Raw genomic sequence first — 25,681 nt, 5'->3', positions numbered from 1 at the left:
TAAAAGGGGGAAAATGCTCTTGTCAGCTATTGAAGCAATTAATGGCATGATAATAAACGTGAGAGTGAATAGCGATATTCCGGCGGCATACACCTGACTGGGTCCAACTGAATCCTCATTTTATCTGTAGTTTAAACATATTCTCAAAGGTTCAATCATTTTCTACCCAATGTACCCACGAAAGTGATCACTCAATACTTTCTGTAGAAATTGACGTCTTCACACAGCATACTTCTTCGCGGTCACTCCGCTCTTTGGAAGGACGGGCAGTATTAAATCACAAAACTGGAAGGATCCACTGGAATTCCAAAAAAATCAGTAAAATAAATCACACAATTCCTCAAGTTCTGCTAAAATCTGCAAGGAAAGTAGGCAATCCTATAAACAAATTTGAAGCTACTGTGCAGTCGGTAGTTGCCTCTCTCCAAGGAATCACAGCGAGGCGTGAAAATTTTAAAATACACTAAAAAGGAAAACAAGCTGATAATAATTCTCAACAACTAAATACATTGACTAGAATACAATTTTGTTCTTTCGGTGTGATAAGACATGGAGAAATAAGGAAACTGAAAGAACTCCACAAACGAAAAAAGGAGAGAGAAAGACAAGTTCTAAGAGATCGTGTCTGGGTCGACATTCAATCAGCAGTAAAATTCAAAAATGATAAAACATTTTGGAACATAATCTCTGCGCAAATGGGGATACGAAAATCTGCTCTAGCCACACCAGTATCATTATCTGACTGAGAAAAGTATATTCTAAGGCTTTATAAACATAATCATCAGCAACAGATCTCCCCCAGACAGTATCAAGCGTTGAAGAGCCAAAGCGAGCAGGAACCAATGAATCTCAGCCACACAAATTTCTATTCTTATATTCTCTGCCAGTTCATCTGCAGCGATGGGACCAGACAAGATCCCAATTAAAGTTTTACAAAAAACGCTGACAACTGGGGTAAATTCTTAGCCCCACTTTTCCAACATTGACTGAAAAGTGGGGAAATACCAGAATCTTGGCGAGGGAGTGTGGTTTATCCTCTCCTAAAAAAGGCGCAAGAACGAATCCTGAGAACTACAGACAAATAGCTCTTCTCGACGCCACCGTTAAGATCTTTGCAGCTTGTGTTTTGGAACACTTAAAAGACTGGGCTTTTTCGAGAAAAGTGATCGCTATGTATCAGGCTGGGTTTCGCCCGAAGCATTCAACATTGAATAATATCGCTGTGTTCCAAACAGTACTCGACAAGTATGTTGATCCTATGGAGAAAAATGACAATCCTTGGGATACCTAAAGCTCTTTTAACAATAATAATTTCCCTTCATACATCTACATGGTGTAGTGTCCAAATAGGGGGAGAAAAGGGCCTAACCAAACCTTTCCCCATGAAGAATGGGCTGAAACAGGGATGCTTATTAGCTCCCCTATTATTCTCTATATATATTAGCGATTTTCCGGGGCCTCTCTTCCAAATCAAAAATTACCCTCTGAAATTAGCACAAGTTGAAATACACTGTTTAATGTATGCCGATGATATTGTTATAATCGATCATACCCCGATAGGCCTGCAAAGAAACCTAAATGAACTAAATCAAAATGCAACTGAAAATGTTCTGATGCCAAACATCACTAAAACTAAAGCACTCCCTTTCAGTGGCAGAAGGAAACCTTTACCTTATATATGGTCATTAAGAGGTGAACCAATCAAGAGAGTAAAAGAGTAGGTCTTTTTGGGGCATATTTTCACTTACAATTTACAAGATACAGCCCACTTCCAACACTTAAGCCGGAAGGCAGAATCCCATATTGGGGTCTTCACAGAGACTGTATCACTCTACGGGAAATAGACATTTTATATCAATGCTCGAGGTTTATGGCATGAAAATTCCACTGATTCTATCATATGCCATGGAATACACACAAATTAAAACATGCCAATCTATAAAAGTAAAGGGGGAATCATACTCCGAAAATTTTGGTAAAAGTGTCACAGTCAGAACCAGTCCAAGCTCTTCGTCTCGAGCTAACTATAACGGGAATTTTTGCTCGAGTAATTTCCAATATCATTAGTTGGGCGTACAACCTATTAGATGCAGCGCCGGAAACATTAATGCATCTGTTAAAACTGGAGACCTTCAGAGTAGAAGCGTCTGGGTATACTTTTAATCGGAATATGTTAAAAGCCTTTGTGGTTTCATAATGCACTGTTGCACTTTTACAGGAGTGGTCTCCAGCGCACTTGAAACTGTTTTTAAAACATTAGGGGCCATATGTAGGTAGCATCACATTTACCGATTCATAAATACCGAATTTTACCTATTCGGTATTTATGAATCGGTAAATGTGATGTAGGTAATAATTCGGTAAATTTTACCGAATCGGAAAAATTCGGTAATTATGAATCGGTATTTACCGATTCGGTAATGAGGCATACCTTCCCATTGATTCCTATGGGCCTGGAGGGCCATAGGAATCAATGGGAAGGTATGCTTCATTAGCGATTCGGTAAATACCGATTCGGTAATGGGGGGAGCATATTCAAGGGTGGCAGGGTGTCACATTGACACCCTGTTGCACCCCTGAATCTTGCATGTGTGCACATGCGGCGCACATACATGCCCTAAGGGCATGTATGTCTGCCACATGGCACTCTTAAATCTGCAAAATATTACTTTTTGCAAGGTTTTCGTTATTTATCACCAACCTGTATTTGGTGGTAAATAACAAATTCTTAATACTAATTTTCACTCTTTAGAGTGCTCCCTACATATGATTTCAGGATTCGGTATTTACCGTATCGGTATTTAACCGATTCGGTAATTTACCGAATCCTGAAATATGCCTCCTACATCTCAAATAGCTAAATACCGGTCGGTAACGGGATATTTACCGAATTTCGGCCGTTACCGACCGGTATTTAGCTACCTACATGAGGCCCTTGGCCCCTAGAAATAGCTATGAAATGGATAAAGAGCATTGCATTCAATTGACGCATTATAAAGCGTTCCCAGAAAACATAGAATTTAAAACCTATGCTCCCTATTTACGATTCCAACTCGAGCATGGGGTAAGGTGCTGTATTCTACTCCTACATTTGGGTGTACTCCCATTAGCAACATTCTTAGCTAGCTCGGACGGCACAAATAACTCCAAAGGCATTTGTGAATTGTGCAAAGGTGGCCGACAAGATTTGTTTCACGTTTTATTAATCTGTCCTAATGCGAGTATAGTAGAGGCTCGTCGACGTTATATACCTCCAATTCAACTAAAGTATAATGCTATCTTGACACAAGATTTAAATATGTTGTGTAACTCTCCAGTCAATGAATTTGTATGCCATAACTTGTTTAAGTATTTTTTTAGTTTTTTGAAGCTGTAAAAAGCACAATCTTAAGATCTTATTTTACTTTATTGAATGATGTATAAGTAGGCGATAAAACATTTTTACTTTTCGATTTTTATAGCGTGCTTTTAAAGTTTTACCATTTTCATAATTTGAAACTCAATAATAATAATTTTATACCTGTATTTGTTGATCTCAGTTGAGGTCTGAACCAAATAAATAACAAATTACTGCTCACAAGGAGAAACATATTACCGAGCTGGTCATAGTTGACTATGTCACAAGTTATCCAGAGGCCATAGCTTTGCTGGTAACCTCTACCCAAGTCATTGACCAACATCATATAGAGGTCTTCTCATGAATGGGGTTTATGTGAGAAATCCTTACAGATCAAGGTACGTCTCAAAATTGATGAGACAAATCTGCAAGCAACTAGACTTAAAACATATGAAGACTTACCATTCCCAAATGGGTAGTCTCATTGAAAGATATAAGGGAAGCCTCAAACTGAACCTAAACACACTGTTGTGTGGGTATGGTAAAAACTGGGAACAGCTGCAACCACTGGTGCTGTTTGTCTTGCGAAGCCAAGTACAAGATAGCCTAGGACTTTTGTTATTTTAATTGCTCTTTGGCAGAAAACCCTACACCTGCTTTTAAATCACAAAAGAAGCTTGAGAGAGGCATGCTTAAGAGGAGACAGATCCACTTCTTGTGTATACCAATCTCCTATTGGTAAACGAAGGGCCCTAGTACATGAAAACTTGGAAAAAAAAGCCAACAAAAACAAAAATTGTTCTATCACAAAGGGAAAATTGGAGGGAGTACACAGTGGGTGAATGAGTCTTGGTTCTTCTGCCTACCTCCACTGATAAGATGAAAGCCAGCTGTTATGGACTATATGAAATAACCAAAAAGATAGGAAAGGTGACTTACCAGTTACAGCTTTCACCAAGGAGGGAGCAGACATGCCATATTAACATCTTAATGAAATGGCTATGGCTACCCCCTAAAGCAGTACAAACTGTGATACCCCTGAATCCTCGGACCACACCATAGTAAACACCAACATCAACAGTACTATCTCCGTAGAAGAAAGGACAAGCCTATTGCAAGCACAACAGTCAATTTCAGAATTATTTTTAGATGAACAGGTAGGACCAACCTAGAATCACACTCCATTCCTACTCGAGAGGGTATTTTGGTGATTCACACATCAATGCCAAGACTTCCAAACTTGCACACCAAAAGGTCAAATATCTGGGATATCTCCTAGGGGAAGAAGTCATCAAGCCTCTAGAAGAAAAAGTCAAGGCGATATCACAGACTCGTTTCCCTACCACAAAAAGAGAAATGAAAGCCTTTTTAGACCTCTTGGGATACCATAGGCGATTCACCCCTCAATCTTCTGAATTGTCTGACTCTCTAACTGATTTTCTGCAGAAAGCAGCCTCCTCTTCAGCCTTCACGCAGCCCCCTCCTTCGGTACTCATGGGTTTTCCACAATTGAAAACCTCCCTCACTACCGATCCTGTATTAATGTCACCCGATTTCACAGAGCTCTTCGTTCTGTAGACTAATGCTTCTGATGCTGGGATTTGGGTGGTCCTATCACAGCTGGATCAGGAAGGGAATGAACGTCCAGATGGAGTGAATTGCTCTGAAATGTGTTGAGAACCTCTGTTATTCCCTGGAAGAAAGGCCCTTTGTTTTATATACCGTCCATGCCCTTCTTACCTGGCTCTATCAGAATAAAGGCAACAATGATTGGGTCCTCCATTCGTTTTTTGATCATGCCAGTTTGAAGTGAGTCATAGAAGGGGCTCCTGTCTTCCCTTTTCCCTTATTGTGATAATCCTGGGGGAGATGTGTGAGTCAATGGGATGCTCCCACAACTCCCTGCCTTGGCCCTTCTATGCTGATGCGAAGGAAACATTCTTTGTTTGCTTAAGGGTTTATCCAAGCCCTGTTTCTTTAATCAATACACCTCAGAGCTGAAGGGGCAGGTCTTAACCCTCGGCCCAAGCAGACTATGACAGGAAGTGTGCAACCAGTGCAGAATAGTCACCAAAGAGACACCAAACCACAGGGAACTTCAAGCACCAGAACATCTAGACTCCTTGAGGAGGAATTGCCTGATATTCTGGGAGCCGTGCTGACAGACAGCAAGAGGAGCCAACAATTATCTGATACTTCGAGAGCCACGTCGGTTCACAAAAAATAAGAGCTATGTACCTTGAAGTGTACAGAAGCATGACCACCTTCAGAGTTGGGGTCGATGTGTAGGTAGTATACAGGGCCATACAAGCACCTCTAAGGGAGCAAACCCAGTGGCCCTATCCATCCCTTTACCGCAGGTTTCCACTCGGCAGAAAATACTCTTTTTTACTGGCATGCATTTCTTGAGCAACATTCCCTAACACCCTTGCACTGCCCCCCACTATATGCACTATGAGAACTGGGGGAGAATGCAAGTATATTTTTAAGGATATATTTAGTTACTTGTGCTTTCCTTATGTCAAAAGTACCAACGGGACGCTTCCTGTGGAGCGGACCTTAAATAAGAAGATAAACAAAAGACGCCCATTTACTTGATAAGCGCAGGACAGAGCAAGCAAAACACAAATAAGAAGTCCTACCTATTTACAACCTACTCTCTCATGACTGGCTCTAACAGACATATGACATGGTCCTACCACCAATTTTTAGGTCTCCTCTGAGGTGAGTCCGACACCAGCAATAACCTCAATGGAACCCTGGCTGTCATCAGCTCCACTAGCGAATACCTGAAAAAAACAAAATTGAATCTTTGATGGTGGACCTCAGCCTCTTGCTGGATGACCACTGAAAAATATCTGACTGGGTACGCATGGTTGAAACCTCAGTCTTTGTATTGGCCCCAGTTCTGAGTTATCACACAACAAAACTTACTGACATGGCTGATCACATTAAAATTCATGAGGCTTGAATTGAAGACCAGGAGTGCACAGACAACATTAGAGTGGTTGGGCTCCCAGAAAACATTGAAATGGCTCAATGATCGCATTTCTGGAGTATTTGTTGCAGGATGTGATCCTCCAGAGGGCCTATCAAAATGTTATCCCCTTGAAAGGGTGCACAGGTTGCTGGCCCACCTCCGCTGTCTAATACCGCCTCAAGACTGGTGGTGACCCGCCTCCTTCACTTTCCCGTCTATGACTTTCTGGTCTGACAACACTTCACTGCAGGCCCCATTCAAGTGAACAATGTGAAGATTTCTACATTTCCAGATTACCTAGAAGCTGTACATTATCACAGGGCATCTTTCCCTTCTGTAAAGCAAAGACTATGTGAATTATCCATCCCTTACACCCTACTGTTCCTAGTCAGACTCTGGGTGCAATTTGATGGAAAAAAAACATATTTTCTACACTCCTGCATAGCCCTAGGAGAACTGTCTGGACACCTATGATGCTTGCATCTACGTAGAATACTTGCTGGACCCCCCTGCATCTGCAAAGTACAGATTATCCCATTTGAGGAGATCCTGGGGACACTCCCCACACCAAGCCAGTCTCAGGCTAGAAGGGATTGGGGGATTGGAGCTTCTCCCATCAACACTGATTCTGAGAGCAGCCTGTGCCCTGACTTGTGTTGTCCTTCCTCAAGACTACATACTCCCCTTTGGGGCCTTTGGGTAAAACCAGCTACTATAGCTGCTCTTCTGCACATCTGATACCTTTAGTGCAGACATTCTTATATTATTGAAAGTGCATATTGTTTGTTGAGATACTCTGGGATGAGTGAGCTTAATTTCTACGCAGTGTGTTTCCTTCCTCCCCCACTCACTAACCTGGTGTGTTTGGTTTGCAGTGACCCCACCAACAGTGAGTTCTTGTCATGAGGCAACATGATTTAGATCGAGTGCCACTGTGCAGCTGTCATTGGGGAGTTTTATTTCGGGAGTTTCCTTCTTGTATTCCACCTAACATGGGTTGCTAATTTTGTTTTCAGCTGGGATCTCCTCTTTTTACAGAATTGTTATATTTGGTTGGGTGGGTCAGGTGGGGAGGAGGGGCCATCTAGTTTTGACCCTTCTCTTCTTTACAATGGCTGGAGTGGATCTCTACTTGAGGGTAATTAATTGCAATGTGCTTTGACTACATTTGTCATCCAAATGATAAAAATACAAATGTTTCTTAAAATGCAGAGGGCTCAGGATCTGCTCCCCCAAGAGAACCCCTTCACCAAATGTAAAGCTAGGTGCTACAAAAACATTGGAAGCAAAAGATTTATGCCACTACATAATCATAATTTCCTAGGGTTTGTGCTCATGTTGGTGCTTCATGGATCTCCCAGCTGCAGATCATTGGTCCAGAGTGGAGTTATGTTGTTCGGCAGTGCACCCCTCTCAAGATCGGGGGAGACCTACCTCCTTCACTTTCATCACCAGGAATTTCTGTTCTGACAAGGGTGGGTGTTGTATTGCAATGATATTGCTTTTGTTAATGTACATGCCCCAAATACAGATCACAGATAAACCAACGTTTTGTCCTCTGTTGTGTCACATATCACCGCAATATTGAATTATCAACTACTAGTAGGTGGGGATTTCATTGCATCACTGATGTTAAATATGAGCGAGTAGAAGTCTGCAGAATTCATGGATATACATAAAAACTCTGCAAGATTCTGTGGAGTTCTGCCACATCACACTGCTCACACTGAATGTTATCCGCAAGAGCTTGTTCTCCGCTGTAACAGTGTGTATGGCCCCACTTTCTGACGCTCAGTTAGATTTTCTAATCGAGTGCCAGCTTTCTCAATGAAAACGGTCGCTACATGTTGCCCTTAATGAGAAATCTAGCTGGGAGGCATTCTAGCATCAAAAATCATTTTAGGTGAGGCAAGTTCTCACACGTGCTCACCAAGTTAATGTTGGTATTTCATGCACAAGAAAAAAACTCTTCCACATAGCAGTTGGTGGAGCATTGCCTGAACGCTGTGTTCCCGCAGAACGGGTAGTGAGCAAAACTCTACTAACTGTGCCGGCAGAGCAGAAATATTTTCCCACCCCTAATGTTGACCTAAATAAGTCTCTCTTCCCCATCCAGAAGATCACTCAACTCTTTAGTTATTGGATAGAAAGGGGGCAGAATGGGGTCTTATAGTCTTTTGATGGGCTTATAATACATAGGGCACTACCTACTCATATTACTGTGGCATACATAATCTATCTTTTCACCTGGACACATTCTTATGCTCTGCTCCACATTCAAAAATGGATGATTCAAACTATAACAATTGGAAAAACTAACCCTGGCCAAAATCTACTGTTGCTGAAATGAGCGTAGGGAAAATCAGGCCCCATATTTATTTATTTATTTAGTTTTGGTGATTTTTAAAGCTCGCAAATACGGCGCTGTGTCACAGAGCTCTCCGTAGGAAAGGAAACTATGCATGGAATAGCCATGTTTTCAGATTTTTTCTGAACTTAAGCAGGGTAGGTGCACACTTAAGGTGGAGAGGGAGAGTGTTCCACAGTCTAGCTGTGGCAACGGTGAAACGTTTGTCTCCCCAGTTAGCCCTTCTTGTGCGGGGGACTGTTAGCAGATGGGCAGAAGATGAACGCAATGTTCTTTGCTGTTCGGGTGGGCGAAAGGCTTGTTTTAGAAATACGGGGCCATGGTTATGAATGGCTTTGTACGCTATGCACAAGGCTTTAAATTTGATGCGGCTCCTTACCGGCAGCCAATGCAGCTGTTGGATGTAGGGGGAGACAGATGCAAATTTAGGAATGCGTAGCAGGGTCCTAGCTGCTGCATTCTGTACAGTCTGTAATTTATTAAGGACCTTTCGTTGTGCATTTAGGAGTAAGGCATTACAATAGTCGGTCTTGGAAAAGACTAGCGTGCTGACTAAAGTTTTGCCTGCGGAAGATGGTAGGTACGGAATGAGTTTTTTGATTTTTTTTAAGGTGTGGAGGGCAGATGAGACCACTGAGTTTGCGTGCTGCTGGAAGGACAGTTTGTTGTCGAAGATGACCCCCAAGTTTCGTACCTTGACCACTGGTACTGGAGGTTGTCCCATTTGTTGGGGCCACCATTGAGGAGACCAGGTTGGTTGTAGTCTCCCGAATGTCATCACTTCTGTTTTATCAGAATTTAGCTTGAGGCAGTTTGATGACATCCAGGAGCTTATTGCTTCCATGCCAGATTGGAAGTTTGACGCTACTGTTTGGCCATCATCGAATACGGACAAGACCAGTTGTGTGTCGTCTGCGTATGTAGTGAGAGAGATACCGTGGGACTTGATGACCCTCGCTAAGTCAGACACATATATATTGAAGAGTGTCGGGCTTAGCGAGGATCCCTGTGGTACACCGCAAGGCAGGGAGAATGTCTGGGAAGTGTATTGTCCCAGCTTCTTCGTTTGTGGGCGGTTTGACAAGAATGAGGCCAGAAGCTCCTTAGCCTTGTCCCTTACTCCTATGGCCGCGACACGGTTGATCAGAGTGGCATGATCGACCGTGTCGAAGGCTGTGGACAGATCTAAAAGTATGAGGATTGCAGCTCCTCCATTGTCCATAATGGATCGAATCTCGTCCGCCGCCTTCAGGAGAGCTGTCTCTGTGCCATGTCCCTGACGGAACCCGAACTGGGTGTCATCCAGTAAGTTGTTGTTGTGGATGTATGTTGCCAGTTGCTGGTTCATGATCTTTTCAAAGATTTTGGCCGGAAAAGGAAGGCATGCAATAGGCCTGTAGCTGGATGGGAGAGACGGGTCTAGACTGGGTTTTTTGAGTAGCGGCTTGATAATGGCTTCCTTCCATACTGAAGGGTAGGTGCCGGATGTGAACATTGCGTTGCAGATCGTAGTGAGTGACGGGGCAACAGCTTCTGGGATAAGGTTGAGAACAGCAGGAGGGCATGGATCAAATGGAGATCCCGATTTGTTTCGGGCGATAAGGGGTTGAACCGTATCTTTCGTGATGTTTTCGAAGGCTGGGAAATTTGGAGTGTTATTTGTCGTAGGGTGCTCGGTAGGGGATAAGGAAGGGTCAGGTGCAAAAGTGGAGAAAATGGCTCTGACCTTATCTTCAAAAAATTTGGCCAGTGCATCTGAGAGGTCCTGTGATCCCTCTGAGGGGGGTGGAGGAGGATTGGACAGGTATGTTACTACCTGGAACAGTTTTCCTGATGAATTTTTGGCCTGGTTGATTTGGTTGGTGTAGTAAGTGGTTTTCTCGGATGTGATCAGTTTTTTATAGTTGGAAAGGGCGTTTTTATAGCTGATCTTGTCTGCGTTATCATAGTGTTGACGCCATTGTCTTTCTAAGTTCCTGCAATATTGGCGCTGCAATCTGAGTGATTCCGAGAACCAAGGGGCTGAAGGATGCTTTCTGTTCCTGTTAGATGTTTTTGTGGGGGCTAGTTTGTTACAGGCTGCGTTCAGGATGTTTAAGTAGGTGGCTGACGCAGCTACAGGGTCTTGTTTGTTTAGCGGAGGACTGTCCCGTATGATCTCAGTGAGGTGGTCGATATTAATGTTTTTCCAGTCTCTGAATTTTGTTGGTTCAGAAGTAGTCTGGGAGGGTGGGCAAGGAGTAATGGGGACTGAAAAACAAACTGCCGAATGGTCTGTCCATGTTAGAGGAAGAACCTTATTGATTGTAATATCTCTATCGTTGGTGAATAGGCCGTCTAAGGTATGCCCTGCTGAGTGGGTAGGTGGTTTGACAATTTGTAGGAGGTCTACTGACTCCATGTCACCTAATAATGTTCCTGTATCAAGGTCATCATGAGATTCAAGATGAAAATTGAAGTCACCTAATACGGTGAAGTGTTGGGCTCCGATAGACATCTCAATGATTTTGTCTACATTTGAGAGAAATTTAGATCTGGATCCTGGGGGCGGTAAATTAACAAACCTCTAAAGGTAGTTTTACTGGAGGTGCGTATGGCAAAGAGGAGAGCTTCGCACTCAAGGAGAGTAGTTTCTGATGTTGTTAATTTTAGGTGCTGTTTATGTATGATTGCTATTCCTCCGCCTTTTCTTAGGGGTCTGTTTAGCTTGCTTACACAGTAATTGTTAGGCATGGCATCTCTGAAATCAGGTCCAGAGGATTCATCTCCCCATGTTTCGGTGATAAATAATAGGTCCAGGTCATGGGAGTCAATGAACTCGGCGATTTCCATTTTGTGTTAGGGTAAGGAACGAACGTTTATTAAAGCTGCAGACACTGTGGGTATGGAGGTGGTAGTGTCTGTAGACGGTATCTTTATGCATGTGGGACATGTAAGCGGTCCAATGCAAGAGTCGTAATTACAGAGGGGTATGGGATGGGCTATTTCGGCATAAGGTTTATAGCTCCGGAGTTCTGCGGAGGAGTAACATAGCAGAGGAGTATTGATGGTGGGTCGTGGACCAGGCAGAACAGGGGGGGTGGCCCCGGGCCCGTCCTCGGCGCGGACGAGCGCAGACGAGCTTGCCTTATGCGCGCCTTCGGCGCGCAATCGTCGCGCCCGCTGCGCTCGTCCGCTGCGCTTCCGGAAATTGCACATATTAAGTAGGGGTAAGTGATAGGGAGAGGGGCGTGGCCTGGTGTTGGTGGGCGTGGCCTCAGTGTCCCGAAAATCGCGGCAACACAACAAATCCCGCAGCTGCCTCTAAAACTGCAGCGCGGTAAATGCCCAGAGAAGGTGCAAGTTTGTTTTTAAAATCACAGAAATCACTAAATGCACAATTCTAGTTAAAAACACAGCGTAGTGACCCTCCCGGCTTCCGCCTCAAGAGGTCTGATGTCAGGGATCGCGCTAGCGAATCAGCGTGCTTTAAATGCTGGTGTGGAGGGGGCGTGGCCTGGTGTTGGTGGGCGTGGCCTCAGTGTCCCGAAAATCGCGGCAACACAACAAATCCCGCAGCTGCCTCTAAAACTGCAGCGCGGTAAATGCCCAGAGAAGGTGCAAGTTTGTTTTTAAAATCACAGAAATCACTAATGCACAATTCTAGTTAAAAACACAGCGTAGTGACCCTCCCGGCTTCCGCCTCAAGAGGTCTGATGTCAGGGATCGCGCTAGCGAATCAGCGCGCTTTAAATGCGGGTGTGGTGGGGCGTGGCCTGGTGTTGGTGGGCGTGGCCTCAGTGTTTCGAAAATCGCGGCAACACAACAAATCCCGCAGCTGCCTCTAAAACTGCAGCGCGGTAAATGCCCAGAGAAGGTGCAAGTTTGTTTTTAAAATCACAGAAATCACTAAATGCACAATTCTAGTTAAAAACACAGCGTAGTGACCCTCCCGGCTTCCGCCTCAAGAGGTCTGATGTCAGGGATCGCGCTAGCGAATCAGCGTGCTTTAAATGCTGGTGTGGAGGGGGCGTGGCCTGGTGTTGGTGGGCGTGGCCTCAGTGTCCCGAAAATCGCGGCAACACAACAAATCCCGCAGCTGCCTCTAAAACTGCAGCGCGGTAAATGCCCAGAGAAGGTGCAAGTTTGTTTTTAAAATCACAGAAATCACTAAATGCACAATTCTAGTTAAAAACACAGCGTAGTGACCCTCCCGGCTTCCGCCTCAAGAGGTCTGATGTCATACCGCCCTGGAAACTAAATATTGCTACTCAAGATGACCCTGTCTTTCGGTTTGACTAAGGGGACAAGATTCTCAATTACTTTACTGAGAATGAGGGCGCGGCTTTCTCTCCTTTGTAGAGTTGGAGGCATTCAGTGGTGTTGTAACAAATAAATGGTTTGAGTTAGGACTCAGTTACATACAGAGATCTAACAGCATGGGGACCTCCTACCAGAATGGGAAGTTCCATACTAGGACAGAAAACATCAGTCTAGGAGCTAAAGTGATTTGCATTGACTGATTAATCAACAAATTGTATTCAGCAAATGTTGATACCCTTCTCCCTATACTAACCAATGATTTAATGAGACCATGGCCTCTGGCTGTCTTTCTCTAACAATACAAGAGTTCTCCTCCTTAAGAAGGATAATATGTATGAAAAAGTGTCCTCCTACTGGCCCCTTTCCATCCAAAATATAGACTCTAAAATACTGAGCAAAGTCCTGGAGAATAGATTACTTTGTCATGTAGATGACCTCGTCCATGAACATCAATTAGGTTTTATCCCAACTCGTAACACAGTGACTGATATCCAAGAATTGGATGAGCTTCTCAAAGCGCTAGTACTCACAGCGGATATTGAGAAAGCCTTTGATTCCTTATGCTGAGATTACCTATAAATTACTATTGCAAGCATGGGTAGGGCAGCGGGTTCCTCAGGTGGATATCGCCATTTGCTATATACACACCCAGTGGCTCATGTAAAGATTGGTACTCTAATGAAGAGGGACACGTGTCAGGACTGACCTCCTCAGCATTTGTTTTTGTCTTGGCAATGAAGGCCCTAGCTTTTAAGCTCCACATCAGACCCCACTTTTGTGGGTTGGGATAGATAGTCAGCCTTTTATGCCTCTTTATATGTAGATTATTTTCTCCTTTATATGCGGGGTGAACACTCCGACATGAAGGAGGCTATGCGTGTGCTGGATCATTATGATCACCATTCAATGCCTGTTTTAAGCAGATTCAATACTATCGCCTTTACAGATTACACTTAAACCCAAAGTGCATCAATAGGATTTTCCTGGGAGCACAGCGGCTTGCCCAAGATGCCAGCTAGGTGGGGCAGATTTCTAACATATTGTGTGGGACAGCCTGACCCTCACGCATTATTGGGACATGGTGCTATGCCTTATCAAAGCTGCCACAGGCTGGAACCTAAAACGTACTCTCTTTACAGGGGATGTTTACTGAATCTCAATCTAAGATCATCACCATCAAATGTTCTGACCTAGCTTTTGTTATGGCCCGCCAACAGTTGTCCATATTTTGAAAGTCCCTTACAGGTCTCTCCATAAAGGAGTGGAGATGGGAGTTGTCCAATTGGTCTGGATGTAAGAGTGCTCTGATGAGCCTGGAAATACAGAAGGGATGGTGCATCTGTGATCACATCCAGGTGTGGGGTGGAATACTGCAGGACTGCCTGCTTGTAGCTAATGATGGCTGAGGGGTGAGGCAATTGCACCTGTCAAAAGGGGTTTGATCTGCGCATCTACCACACTCTGACCTCTGTTGACTACAAGGACACATAGTATGTGAGGCGTTGATCCCAACCATACTTTACCATCCCCATAACACAAGGATCCATTATACTGCATCAACAGCTGTTTGGTGAATAGTGTGATGCATTTGGCTATTTGTTGATTTGTTCTTTTTCCCTCCTCTTTCAACATTTCCTCCTGTCGTACTCTGAGAGTCACCTGTGCACGTTGCTTGTGCAGACTAGAATGGGAAATAATGCTCCTAATTGTGGGCTGACCTTTCTGACATGTAACTCACTACCTTGTAAAGACTAACGTTGATCTTGATACTGCTGGAGTATGTACGGCATGCTACTGTTCTCCTGTGAAATGTTTCCCTATCCATGAAAAGTTAATAACATGTACAATTAGGAAGGGGACCAGGCAAGTGGGTGATATCCACAAAGTAACCGGAGAATGGGACTGAATATCAGATCAATACACAGTGTTTTGGGGCATCCTAACTATAACCCAAACAAGGAGGGTTGAAAATGTATAATATAAATTGTTCTGAGCACTCAGCAGGAAAGAAAGTTCAAATGTCCAACACGTGATGTTTCTATTGTCTTTTTTATTCAATCCACAGATACGTCTTTGATTCCTTTTTTCTTATGCAGCAATTAGTGTACAGAAGTTTTACACTCTACACAGCAAACACATGTTTCGTCATTGTGGTGTATTCACCTCTGACTTCCTTAGGCCTTAAGCACATCAAGATCAGTCTTTGACTCCTAATATGGGTAAAATAATAGTGGTCTTTCATTTCTGGTTGTGAAGACACACTGTGATCTTCATTAGGGATCAGAGAGTACTACTTCCTCATCTGGACTTTCGACGGGTCTGGGACTTGCCTGCAGACACAGTTTTCCGTTGGCACCTGTGTTGCATGTGTTGCTTTCTTGCCGGTCTGAGAGAGTTTGCTCATATAACACATTCCACTCTGGATTCCCTTGGGTCACTGACACTGTTGATGTGAACTCAGGGAATACAATTGAGACCCCTTCATTTTGCAGATTGTTTACTTTTATTTTTAATAGATCTCTGGAATCCACCCAGGTCATATACGTTTTTATTATTATTTGATCTTTTTGTCAAGAAATTGTCTCTCTGCATGCTGGAGAGGTAGAGAAGTTGGAGGCAGCCTCATCCAATAAAGGGCTAATATGAATCCCTGCAGCTTGCAAGCATACCATACTCCTTGCAACGAGCAGTCTGAAAACAAATGGAGCCAACTATCCAAGGGAGGATTTGATTGTGTAACAATGAGTTTTAAATTCTCAGTGCAAATTGAGCAACAATTGGTAAACCCAAATATTTTGATTTTAGTGTGCTAATGCATGCAAACTCAGGCACACCCAAATCATGTTAGATATATTATGACATTCTTTTATTTGGTGATTCTTCCTAAGAATGTGGTTGTCTCACATTCCTAGTTATTTTTCCTAGTTAGTTTCCCTTTCCAAAACAAAGCACTCGCCTTAGCACTTCAATGTATCATGACATGACGCTGTAATTTGTTTTTATTTTTATGTTTTGGATTTTATATAGTACAACAATGTGGACAGACAAATTACCAAGACTCAGAGTACATAAGGGAACTGGTAACCAACAAATTGGATGTCACTTTGTGAACCATCCTCAAGAGGGTAAAATGTTTATTTATCCAGTAAATGTAAGAATCACAGGGTCAAAAAAAAACATAGGTCATCAGGTAGAAAATCAACTGGGTTTATGAAAACCGAGTTGAGCAAAGGTCTTAGTGCATGGTGGCCTATCAGAATTGTTTAATATTGCTAGACGTACGAGGCAGGGATGCCCCAAGTCCCCTTTATTATTTGACGTTTATATAGAGCCTTTTGCTTGTACAGTTAGAAGGGACAGCACAATCACACCTTTTAAAATCAGAGAGTTAGCGCTTAAAACTGCCCTGTACGCTGATGACCTCCTCCTGTACACCTCTAACCATGTTGAGGCAATCCCGTGGCTCTTTGAATTAGCGGAGGAATTTGGAAGAGTATCTGGGTATAAAATTAATAAGGAAGAAACAGATATAATGGGCTGGAACAATTTAATCCCTATAGAGGGGGCTAAACAAAAAATTTGATATCTCGGAATACATCTAACCCAAAAATTGGCTGATATCCCAAAAACTAGTTGGCAGAGAGTTGTGAAGGAAGCATGTAAATTAATGGTAAGATGGGGAAGCCTTCCACTCAATATCTACGCGAGAGTAAATCTTGTTAAAATGATTATCCTCCCCAAAATAACGTTTCGTTTTAATTCTATCCCATTATCATTTAATCACAAAGATATTGCTAGTCTTCAAGGGAAGATTTGATCGTTTATATGGGACACAAAATCACCTAGGATTGCCTGGAAGAAACTGAGGAGAGGTTTGAATGTAGGTGGCTTGGCCTTACCTGATTTATTTGTATACTGCCACGCCTTTCACTTTAAAAATTTTAGAATTTTAGCCAATAAGTTGGACTTCTCTTCACAGGGCCGCCTTTTCCAGGCAACGTTACATGGCCAGCCACAGGGCTTTGAGTTTTTCCTCTTTAAATTTGGGGATCAAAAATTCTTTCAAAAGGTCCGCCTTAAGATCCTACAGACGGCGATTAAAAATTGGGGATACATCCGGAAAACTTTGGGGATACCGTATTATAACCTATATGCTCCAATTTGGGACTCCCCAGGCACTCCTGAATGCCTTTTAGATCAATTGTCTCAGCCACTTAAAGCAGCAGGGATTAAAACATGGGGAGACCTATGTCTTGACTCTAGGCTTATGGACTGGGAGACCCTTGTAAATTTAACCAACAGGTCCCTAACCAGATTTAAGTTACCAACTGTCCGCGTGGTGGGCAAGACAATCATGGGGGTCTGCAGCGGACATCCCGATCTTAGACTCCATCTGCAGGGGGGAGGCTTGAAACGTGAGGTCTCCTTCTGGTATAAGGCACATATTGGGGTAGAGGATTGTTTAGATTCTGAGGTAGGGAAACTCTGGGGCAACGGTTTAATAGGGAGCATGGAGGAGGTACAGAAAATGTGGAGGGTTGCATTCTCAATGTCGCAGAGAGTAATTAAACCTGCTAATTTGAGGAGGAACCATCTATTTACAGCCTATAGGGTTTATTGGACACCGGCTACACTATCCAGGGTAGCGTTAGATAATTATTATTGCCCCAGGTGTAAACTTCCGGCAGCTGACGATCAACATATGTTTATTAATTGTCCAAAGATCTCTAGCTATTGGGTGGCTATATGTAGCTTTTTAGAGGAGGTTCTATCTACACCGATCATATGTTGCCCTAGACTGTTTTTTTTTGTCTTTCACCGGGGTATAAGATGAACGCTGCTTCCCAATTTGTGTTTTATGTGATAGTTATAGCCAGGAGAAAAATCTGTAGACAATGGAAGTCCGAGGCCCCACCCAGATTTGCGGACTGTTTAAAAATCATCACGATGATTAGCCAGTCAGACATGGCCTGCGACGAAGCGAGTACCAATAAGGTCTGGTCTGCACTAATGGCCTGGGTGAAGAAATAATAACACCTGTCCAATGATGATGCCAGGGGTCTGTGGTCCGGTTCTCCCTAGTACTCACTATGTTTATAGAAGGGAACAGGAGTTGGACAAGGAGACAGCCTACCTCTGGGGGAACCCGGTTTGCTGCACACAGACCCCGGGGGCGGAAATCGAGCTGGTCTGTGTGAAAGGCGCGGAGAGTTCCCATTTAGAGCAAACATCATTTGGTGGCATATATGAGGATAATGAAAAAAAAAAAAGAAGTCAGTTACTCAAGGCTGTAGTGTTTTTACTATACTAGCTCTTACAGCTCCTTTTGAAAAGCTCCATAGGCGGGATTGTATCTGATTCTATTGGGTAGAGTTCAATATATTGGATTTGCCCTGTGAGTAACACGGAGTTCCGGCCAAATTCTGCCAAACACTACCTGGAAAATCTTTTACTCATTATCGGCTCCAGGTTTGGAAGTTGCCCACTGTGAGTGAGATTATGCACCCCCTAGCATGATTTCCAGTCCCTAGGAGGACATTCACTGAGATTTTTGTAAGCCAGGCTGCTGCGGATCGTCACTTCCATTTGCAGTCAGAAGGTTGCCACTGATGTAGAAAATCTACCTGAGTGGCATCAAAATTAAGCCTAGTATCTGCTCCCCCTGGTGCACCATGTGTTGCCATTCACACATATTTTTCAGTGTGGAACGTGCTCCCATCACTACATCACAGCTCGAGCAAGGCAACATGCCTATGTCAGCCCATTGACAGAAAGGCGTGAGATCTCGTAGAGTTTTCATGTAAGTCCGTGAAACTCCATGGAGTCAAATTCTGCAACATCCGCCCACTTTACATTTTATGTGCCAGGTTTTAAGATGTTGGATTGTACGTACACAAACTAAAACAATCCTCCTGACTCCATGATAACAATTTCAGGGGGAAAAGAGGTAGAATGACATATTCAAACATTCCGTTCATGATGTAAAACTTGCAGCTGCATCTAGAGGAGCCTTTTAGAGCTTGAAATGGAGTATGGTAATGCCTGTCATTAGTATATTCCCATGGTTGGTTCAAGAGAGATCTGCAGCCTGTACAACTGGCTAAACTCTTTCTTATTTATGTTTTTTTTCCCTGAGGAGTCGGATATGATATTGTGCACCTTTCACGTAGGAATTTCTCTTGGTGTGAAATTCAAGTTTTAATGCAGAATGAATCCCAGGTTCGCTGCATTTGATGAAGTGAAATTTCCTGTCATGTAGCTTGAGATTGTGAAGCCTTGCCTTGATACAATTAGTGCATTCTGCATGGTATAAAAAAGGATAGTGTTTACAATTGGTGCATTATCTCCAGGAGAAGCTCTGTGTTGTCATCAGATAGATGATAGGGATGTTGTAGGATTTCAAGAGAGGCCGTAATGAAAAGATGCGCACTGAAGAGCTAGGAGGGTATACGATTAGGTATTTCTTCTTCTACACAGAGAAGGGCAGATTGGTGTCAGAGAGGACCAAAATGTTTTATTTGTTTTAAGCAATTGTGTAAATGAGACATGAATCATTGATGGAGCCATATGGTGGAGATGAATGCTTTAATTGTCCAAACATTTTTTCAGGGCTTTTAAGAGGGAGAAGTAGTTGACTATATTAAAAGCTACTTATGAGTCTAATCTAATTATGATTGTCACTGACTATTTGAGGGAATGATTGCAATCTCCAACTAGAACCAAAAATTCACGGGAAGTCACCGAGAACGGTATGCTCTGCATCTAATTGACTTAGTTGTGTTTCCACATGACCTCCCAGTACTTTGTCTTGAAAATGCAGGTGAGAGATAGAGATGACATTGTTCATATCTTCTAGGTCTGCTCCTGATTTGTTTTTCTATAGAGGTGAGATCTAATACCTTTATTAGATTGTCTCATGCTTGCACTAAGGCAGTGAGGCAGTAGTCAGGTTGTTCTAAGAAGTGCAAGAGAGGTGGTAATCCCTGTTATACAATCCCTGCAGCGGTATGGTATGCGTGAGTGCAGATTGGGTGGTTTCTTTGAAAGATGACCAACTGCCTACTGATTTCAAAACTATGCAGACCTGAGCTGTTGTTTAACTGGTGAGAGAAAGTTCAATGTTTTATCATTTTTTCCTGAAATAAATGTGAGTATTTTGACAGCTTTCAATTCTGCTGTCTGACATGGATTGTTTGTATTTAGTTTGATATTCGCTTATAATTTATTTGGACTGTTTTTTTTTAGAGTAGTTCTTCCTCAAAATGGTTAGTGCCTTGGTTTCAAATGCATTTTCATTTTGTTCAGTCTTTGTCTATAATGCCTAGCTTTGTCTGTCAGTCTGAGTCACCCTCTTTTTTGTTCAGATCTTTTGAGAACCATTTGGATGTTTTGTCTCTTTAGATTTGGGTGTCAATTCTTCATGACTTCTGAGATTGTTTAGCTGTAGTAGTTGTGGTCTTATTGAGGTTGGCCGTGGCATGAGAAGCAAGGTTGGACTTATGAACACCTTTGTAGCCTCTACCTGTTATTTTGGTTGTATTTGGTCTTCAGTAGTCACCATATTGGAAAAGAGGAGAGGGAAAATAATTAAGTGGAGCTCTGATCAATCTACTGAGATCCAGCTCTGCTTCCAGGAGTCCTTCCTTGGTGATTATCAATCCAAGTGTGGGATCTTATCATGAGTGAGTGTGAGGCCTCGGTAAGGAAGATCTTCATTGAGTAGATAGCGCTGCTTTGTCAACTCTATCTTTTAGTGAAAGTTGAAGTCCCCTAGGAGGGCAGGTTTGAATCCAAATTCCGTTTTAATCAAATCTATATGGTGCTGCGGGACGAGAAAGACTGGTGTAAGCTCGAGGAATCGTCCCCATGCAAATGCGATGGTTTCTCCACTCAGGATAATGCCCATTTTCTGTTCTTCTGTTCTTTTTATCACGAACCTCGTACCCGATATTTAAAATCAATTTTGAAGGAGCTGGGTTTCATGCAGTACAAGCTTGCGTTGTTATACTTACAGATGTTGCTTTCCCCTGTAATCATGTATTGCACTGCTAGCTTTTTGGCTGCATCTGTTAGATGTAAGAGATCAAGGTTAAGATTGGAATCACAGATGAGGACAGATACTTGAATTCATGTTTATTGTAGTGTTGAGTGCAAATTATAATGAATTTTGTGTAATAAATGCCTTTTTAACCTGCTTTTTAAATCTACTTACTGTTTAATACTGTTTTAATCTGTTTCTTAAATCATATGAACGTAAGATATTTGTTGTAGAATACTTTTATGATTTTAATTAATCGAATAAAGTGGACTTTGACTGACTGACTGAGTGTTATATTCTGAATTCTATCAGTTGTTCTGCAAAGAGAGAGTCATCATTGGGAGGGTGGTAGCTGGTTGAAATTTGATGTACCTCATTTGCAGATTTCACTTGTGCTGACAGAGATTATTAGGTAGGGCAGTGTTTATATTTTATACTCTGAAATGGGTTTCTGTGAATGAGTGCCACCTAGTGGCGTTGGGTTTGTCCAATATCACAAGGGAGGAGCCATTTTTAACAGGTTTCTGTCAGGGAAAGCAGGTCAAGGATATTGTTGAGGATCAAGTTTGTCATGTCAAAATGATGTCTGAAATGTAGTGTATTATTTGCGGAAGACACTTGAAGAAGAGAGGCTTCTATTGGAGGTCAGTGGGTGCTATTGTTGCCTGAATGAGGTCAATGGGTGCATTCTATTTGTGCCGGGTCTCAGAGGACATACATCTTCCAGTGTTAGGTGTTACCAGTATCTGGAAAGAATTACTTTGGGGACTATTTTGTGTTGCCTCTTGCTATCCAAGCGAAAGGTAAGTAATGTTCTCAGAGAACAGTTTGGAAGTAGTTTTCTTAAATTGGTTCCCATGGTGTATCTTTTGTGGGTGAGAGGGTTTAGTTGCATAAAAGTTTGATTAACAGCGAGGGAAATGACTGCTCCTATACAAGTGCCCTAATAATCTGTGATGTGGAAGAGGCACTAGTTGTAAATGGATCGGTCAATGACTTGATCAAAATGCCGGGGTTTTGGCATGCTAAGGAGCCTATTCATAAACATACACAAGGCTCTTTCATATCAAGCAGACAACTCATTCAACAAGACCAAAACTGACCCCAGCATGTTTAATAGGAAGCCAGGGAAGGGTGTAATGCAAAGACATCTATATGATGAGCTCATAGATTGTAGATTGTTCAGAGAGTGGTACAAAGTCTAAAGCAGCGGTCGTGGAGGCAGCAAACGAGAACATTTCTATAAATTGTTACATAACAGCCATCACAGCAGCATATTTAAGAAACATGTGGGAGTCAGCAATTAAAAGCGTGATAATCAAGTTGTATCTCTTTGCTTTCAGAGAGAAATGGACTGAGAAGCAAGATATGTTAAAAACAAAATTCAAACGAGTTCTGAAACTTGATGTCACGAGCTGTAACCCGCTGTCTCCCGTCACCCACCCCCAGGCTGACTGTCTGCTCCTGGCGCACTGTTTGGAGCACTTTGTCACAGACAAGAAGTCCTACTGCGAAGCCCTGAAAAATGTCTCCACACTCCTGAGGACCGGGGGAGTTCTGATAATGACTACAGTCCTCCAAACAACATTTTACATGTGCGGGGACGTTAAGTTTCCTCTTTTCTGGTTGGAGGAGGTTTTTCTGAAGGATGCTGTCAAGGGGGCTGGTTATGTCATTGAGGGATTCCACATTTATCAACGGGATTCAGAAAAGATGAATTATTTAACAGATTATAAATATTTTGCTGTTTTAAAAGCGCGCAAAGAAAGAGAAATGTAATCTTTATATGGAGGGAATGGCCATAGGGCACCCTGATGGAAAAGCAAGCTTAGGCGAGCATGACATTTGTTTTGCATTGTTCCCATGATATCTATAGTACTTTCATTAAAATCATACTGAAACTTTACTAAAGCTGAGCATGGTACATCAAGCTGAATATAAGATGCTGAGTGACAAAAGTGATTACAACTGTTTGTGAGTAGTTGATGCATAAATCCAATCAATAAACAATGAAGCCATCCTAACTACTCAGCATGGCTTTCTTTTTGAGAACTTCTGACTTCACGTGTTTTGGATTTAATTATAAACCAAAGAATCTGATTCCCTTGCAAAGGCCTTTTTTAAATTATTATATTTGGCATTGTTCAGTCAATCAACACAAAACTATCCTAAAAAAGTGTATCCTTATTGACTCCTCCGTGGAACATTTGGCACTGATCTGTCAAGCACAGGCCAAGAAGAGGGGAGGGGGCAAAAGATCAGTTTCATATGCAAAATACAGCTGAATGGATTTACACCAAATTAATTAAACCATTACTCGGAAAGTGTGCTTTTCATTATTTGATGTAAATCTATTCAGTATGTTTTGAGAAAGTTGTCTTCAAATAGGTATGAAGGGATTACCCTCCAGAAAATGTTAGTGATTCCTTCACCTTTGCTGTCCAGATATGCTTTGATGTCTGGGGACATATGGTGGGTATGGACCCTGCATTCATGCCAAACATGTTGTGGGATCCAACAAAGGTGGCGGGGTCCTGGTACTCACTGAGATGCATTGTATTGTAAGTCTGTTTCAGAGGGTCACAAAAAGGAAAACATACGAATGAAGATAATTTATTTTAGTCACAATATAGGTCATTTGTTGATGATACCCTCCTACGTTTACATATGGTGGTGTGTGCAAAGGTGACTTTACCCTTTGAAAATTGTTGATTCTCTAGTGGGATTAGAAGAACTGTGTTTGAGAGAAAATGGTTTCCTTTAAAGAATTTCTCCTAGATGTTAAGAACATATTTTCCAAAAGCTCACATTATCCTTCTCAGACATGTGACAAACAAGTCTCACTTTCTGAGTGAAACATTTATTTCCACCAGCAGCCATCAGTCAGCAGTTTCTTTAATGTTCTGCTCTAGTTTCTCGCAGTGTTCTAATGAACAGCTAGGGCACTAGCAGTCTTATGATGGACAAAAGAGTTTCACACCTGAATCCATCTTGATTGAATCAAAGTTGCAACACTTAAAACACTTTAGAAATCAATAAAATGACTGAGTTTGATTTGTATAGAAATCATGGTTAGTGCTGTGGAGAGGAAAAGGAGGAAACAGCTTCTATGAGTATCCAAATGTCGTCCTCATCCATTTCAGTAAAGCATTCTGACAGGCAAACTAAAACAAGTACTTTCATTACAACCTGCGAGTTAACTCCCTGGGGATCAATTGTAGTTCAACCATAGGGTTCTAATGGCAATAACATGTGTATTTGACATTGTTATTTTCTCACCAGTTTTCAATGATAATCATCATAAAATCAAGTAAAATTGCTACCACAGAGATACAAATATTCACACTACATAAAATGCTGCAAATATACCCATGATATCACTTTCAGTAGAAATGAGCTAACATTGCATGCGCTTTAAAACAGGTAAGGTCATTGGGTGGAATTTATCAGACCCATGAACATTTGGTGTGTGTCTGGATTGTGTCACGTTACTAAAGGTAAGACATATTTAAATCTAGCCAATTTTTTTCAAGGACATAACTGCAAAACATAAAATATATTTTGAGTACCCTTAGAGAAAAGGTCACAAATAAAACATTTTTCAACAGTGATGTTCAGAGAATTTCGCTGACTAAAGGACATAATAAAATGTACAATATAATATGGGATGTTAAAAGAGGAATATGAGGGAGCCACTTCAATATTAAATTTCATTACAATACTGTATTATAAAACTTCACAGAAGCACAACTACAATTATCCAGTGTATAGCTAGAGCACAAAGATTGGAATTTGAGGAAGCCGGCTATGCCTGTCGACCATCCATTCTTACACTCAAAATACTCAATGGCTCTTCTAAAATTTCTCCCAAAAACTGGGTAAGCAATGGAGTCTTACATTATTTCCGCATTAGGGAAATATCTCAAAGAGGAGCATGCTGCAGTTCATATTCCTAAAACATTATGTTGGCTAGAGCCTGCGCATCTGTACTCACTATACCAAGTTTTAATCTAAACAATTGTGCCTGCATAAATGAAATTAGTTAACAACATTTTCAAAAGATCTTCCCCTCACAATTATTTAAAAATGACTGAGATCTGATTGAGTCATTCTCTAAAGTGTAAATTAGAGTGGGAGCATTTTCGTTTTTATAAATTTGAATTTGGAAGTGCAAGTGTTTCCAATTCATATAAAGGTATAAAAAGTGGAAACAAATGTTTATGTTGAAGAGCTTTATTGCACAAATTTATAGTGTGCAACCTAATGTACCAGAGAATGTTCTGCCTAAGATGGTGTGAATATTAGCCACTTCCACCTTTTCATTATCCAAGTACCAGTTAAATAGAGAACTCTTTTCTTTCCCTAAAAACTACATTTTATTTTTCTGTAAAAATACTTAAACGGTGGTTCTATGTAGAGCTATGTAGCCCCATAGACTTGTTTTGAGACCTATAGAAGTCTGATTAAATACAAATATATTGTTGACATACAAAAGGGTATACATCTGTTTAGAGTTGACCTTTGGGGCTTCAAATGAGCAACTAGAGTGCTAACATTCTGTATTTATGACAAAGGTGTGGTACACCTGAACTCCATCTTGATGGAATCAATGCTGTAAAACGGAAAGCATTGCCCTAAGAAATGAACAAAATGATG

The 25,681-nt window shown here is 42.0% G+C and overlaps 1 protein-coding gene across 1 annotated transcript in view; it reads left to right on the top strand.

The window, feature by feature from the left end:
• Positions 1-23,028, top strand: part of LOC146829785 (nicotinamide N-methyltransferase-like) — a 75,392-nt gene extending 52,364 nt beyond the window's left edge. Inside the window, exon 3 of the mRNA XM_085608500.1 lies at positions 22,369-23,028. Coding sequence (XP_085464626.1) covers positions 22,369-22,804 — 436 coding nt within the window. The 3' untranslated portion in view covers positions 22,805-23,028. The remainder of the gene's footprint in view (positions 1-22,368) is intronic.
• Positions 23,029-25,681: the final 2,653 nt, after the last annotated feature.

This window comes from Triturus cristatus, chromosome 5_2 (genome assembly GCF_964204655.1).
Source record: "Triturus cristatus chromosome 5_2, aTriCri1.1, whole genome shotgun sequence".
Taxonomy (NCBI): Eukaryota; Metazoa; Chordata; class Amphibia; order Caudata; family Salamandridae; genus Triturus; species Triturus cristatus.
This window is presented reverse-complemented; position numbering and strand designations above follow the sequence as displayed.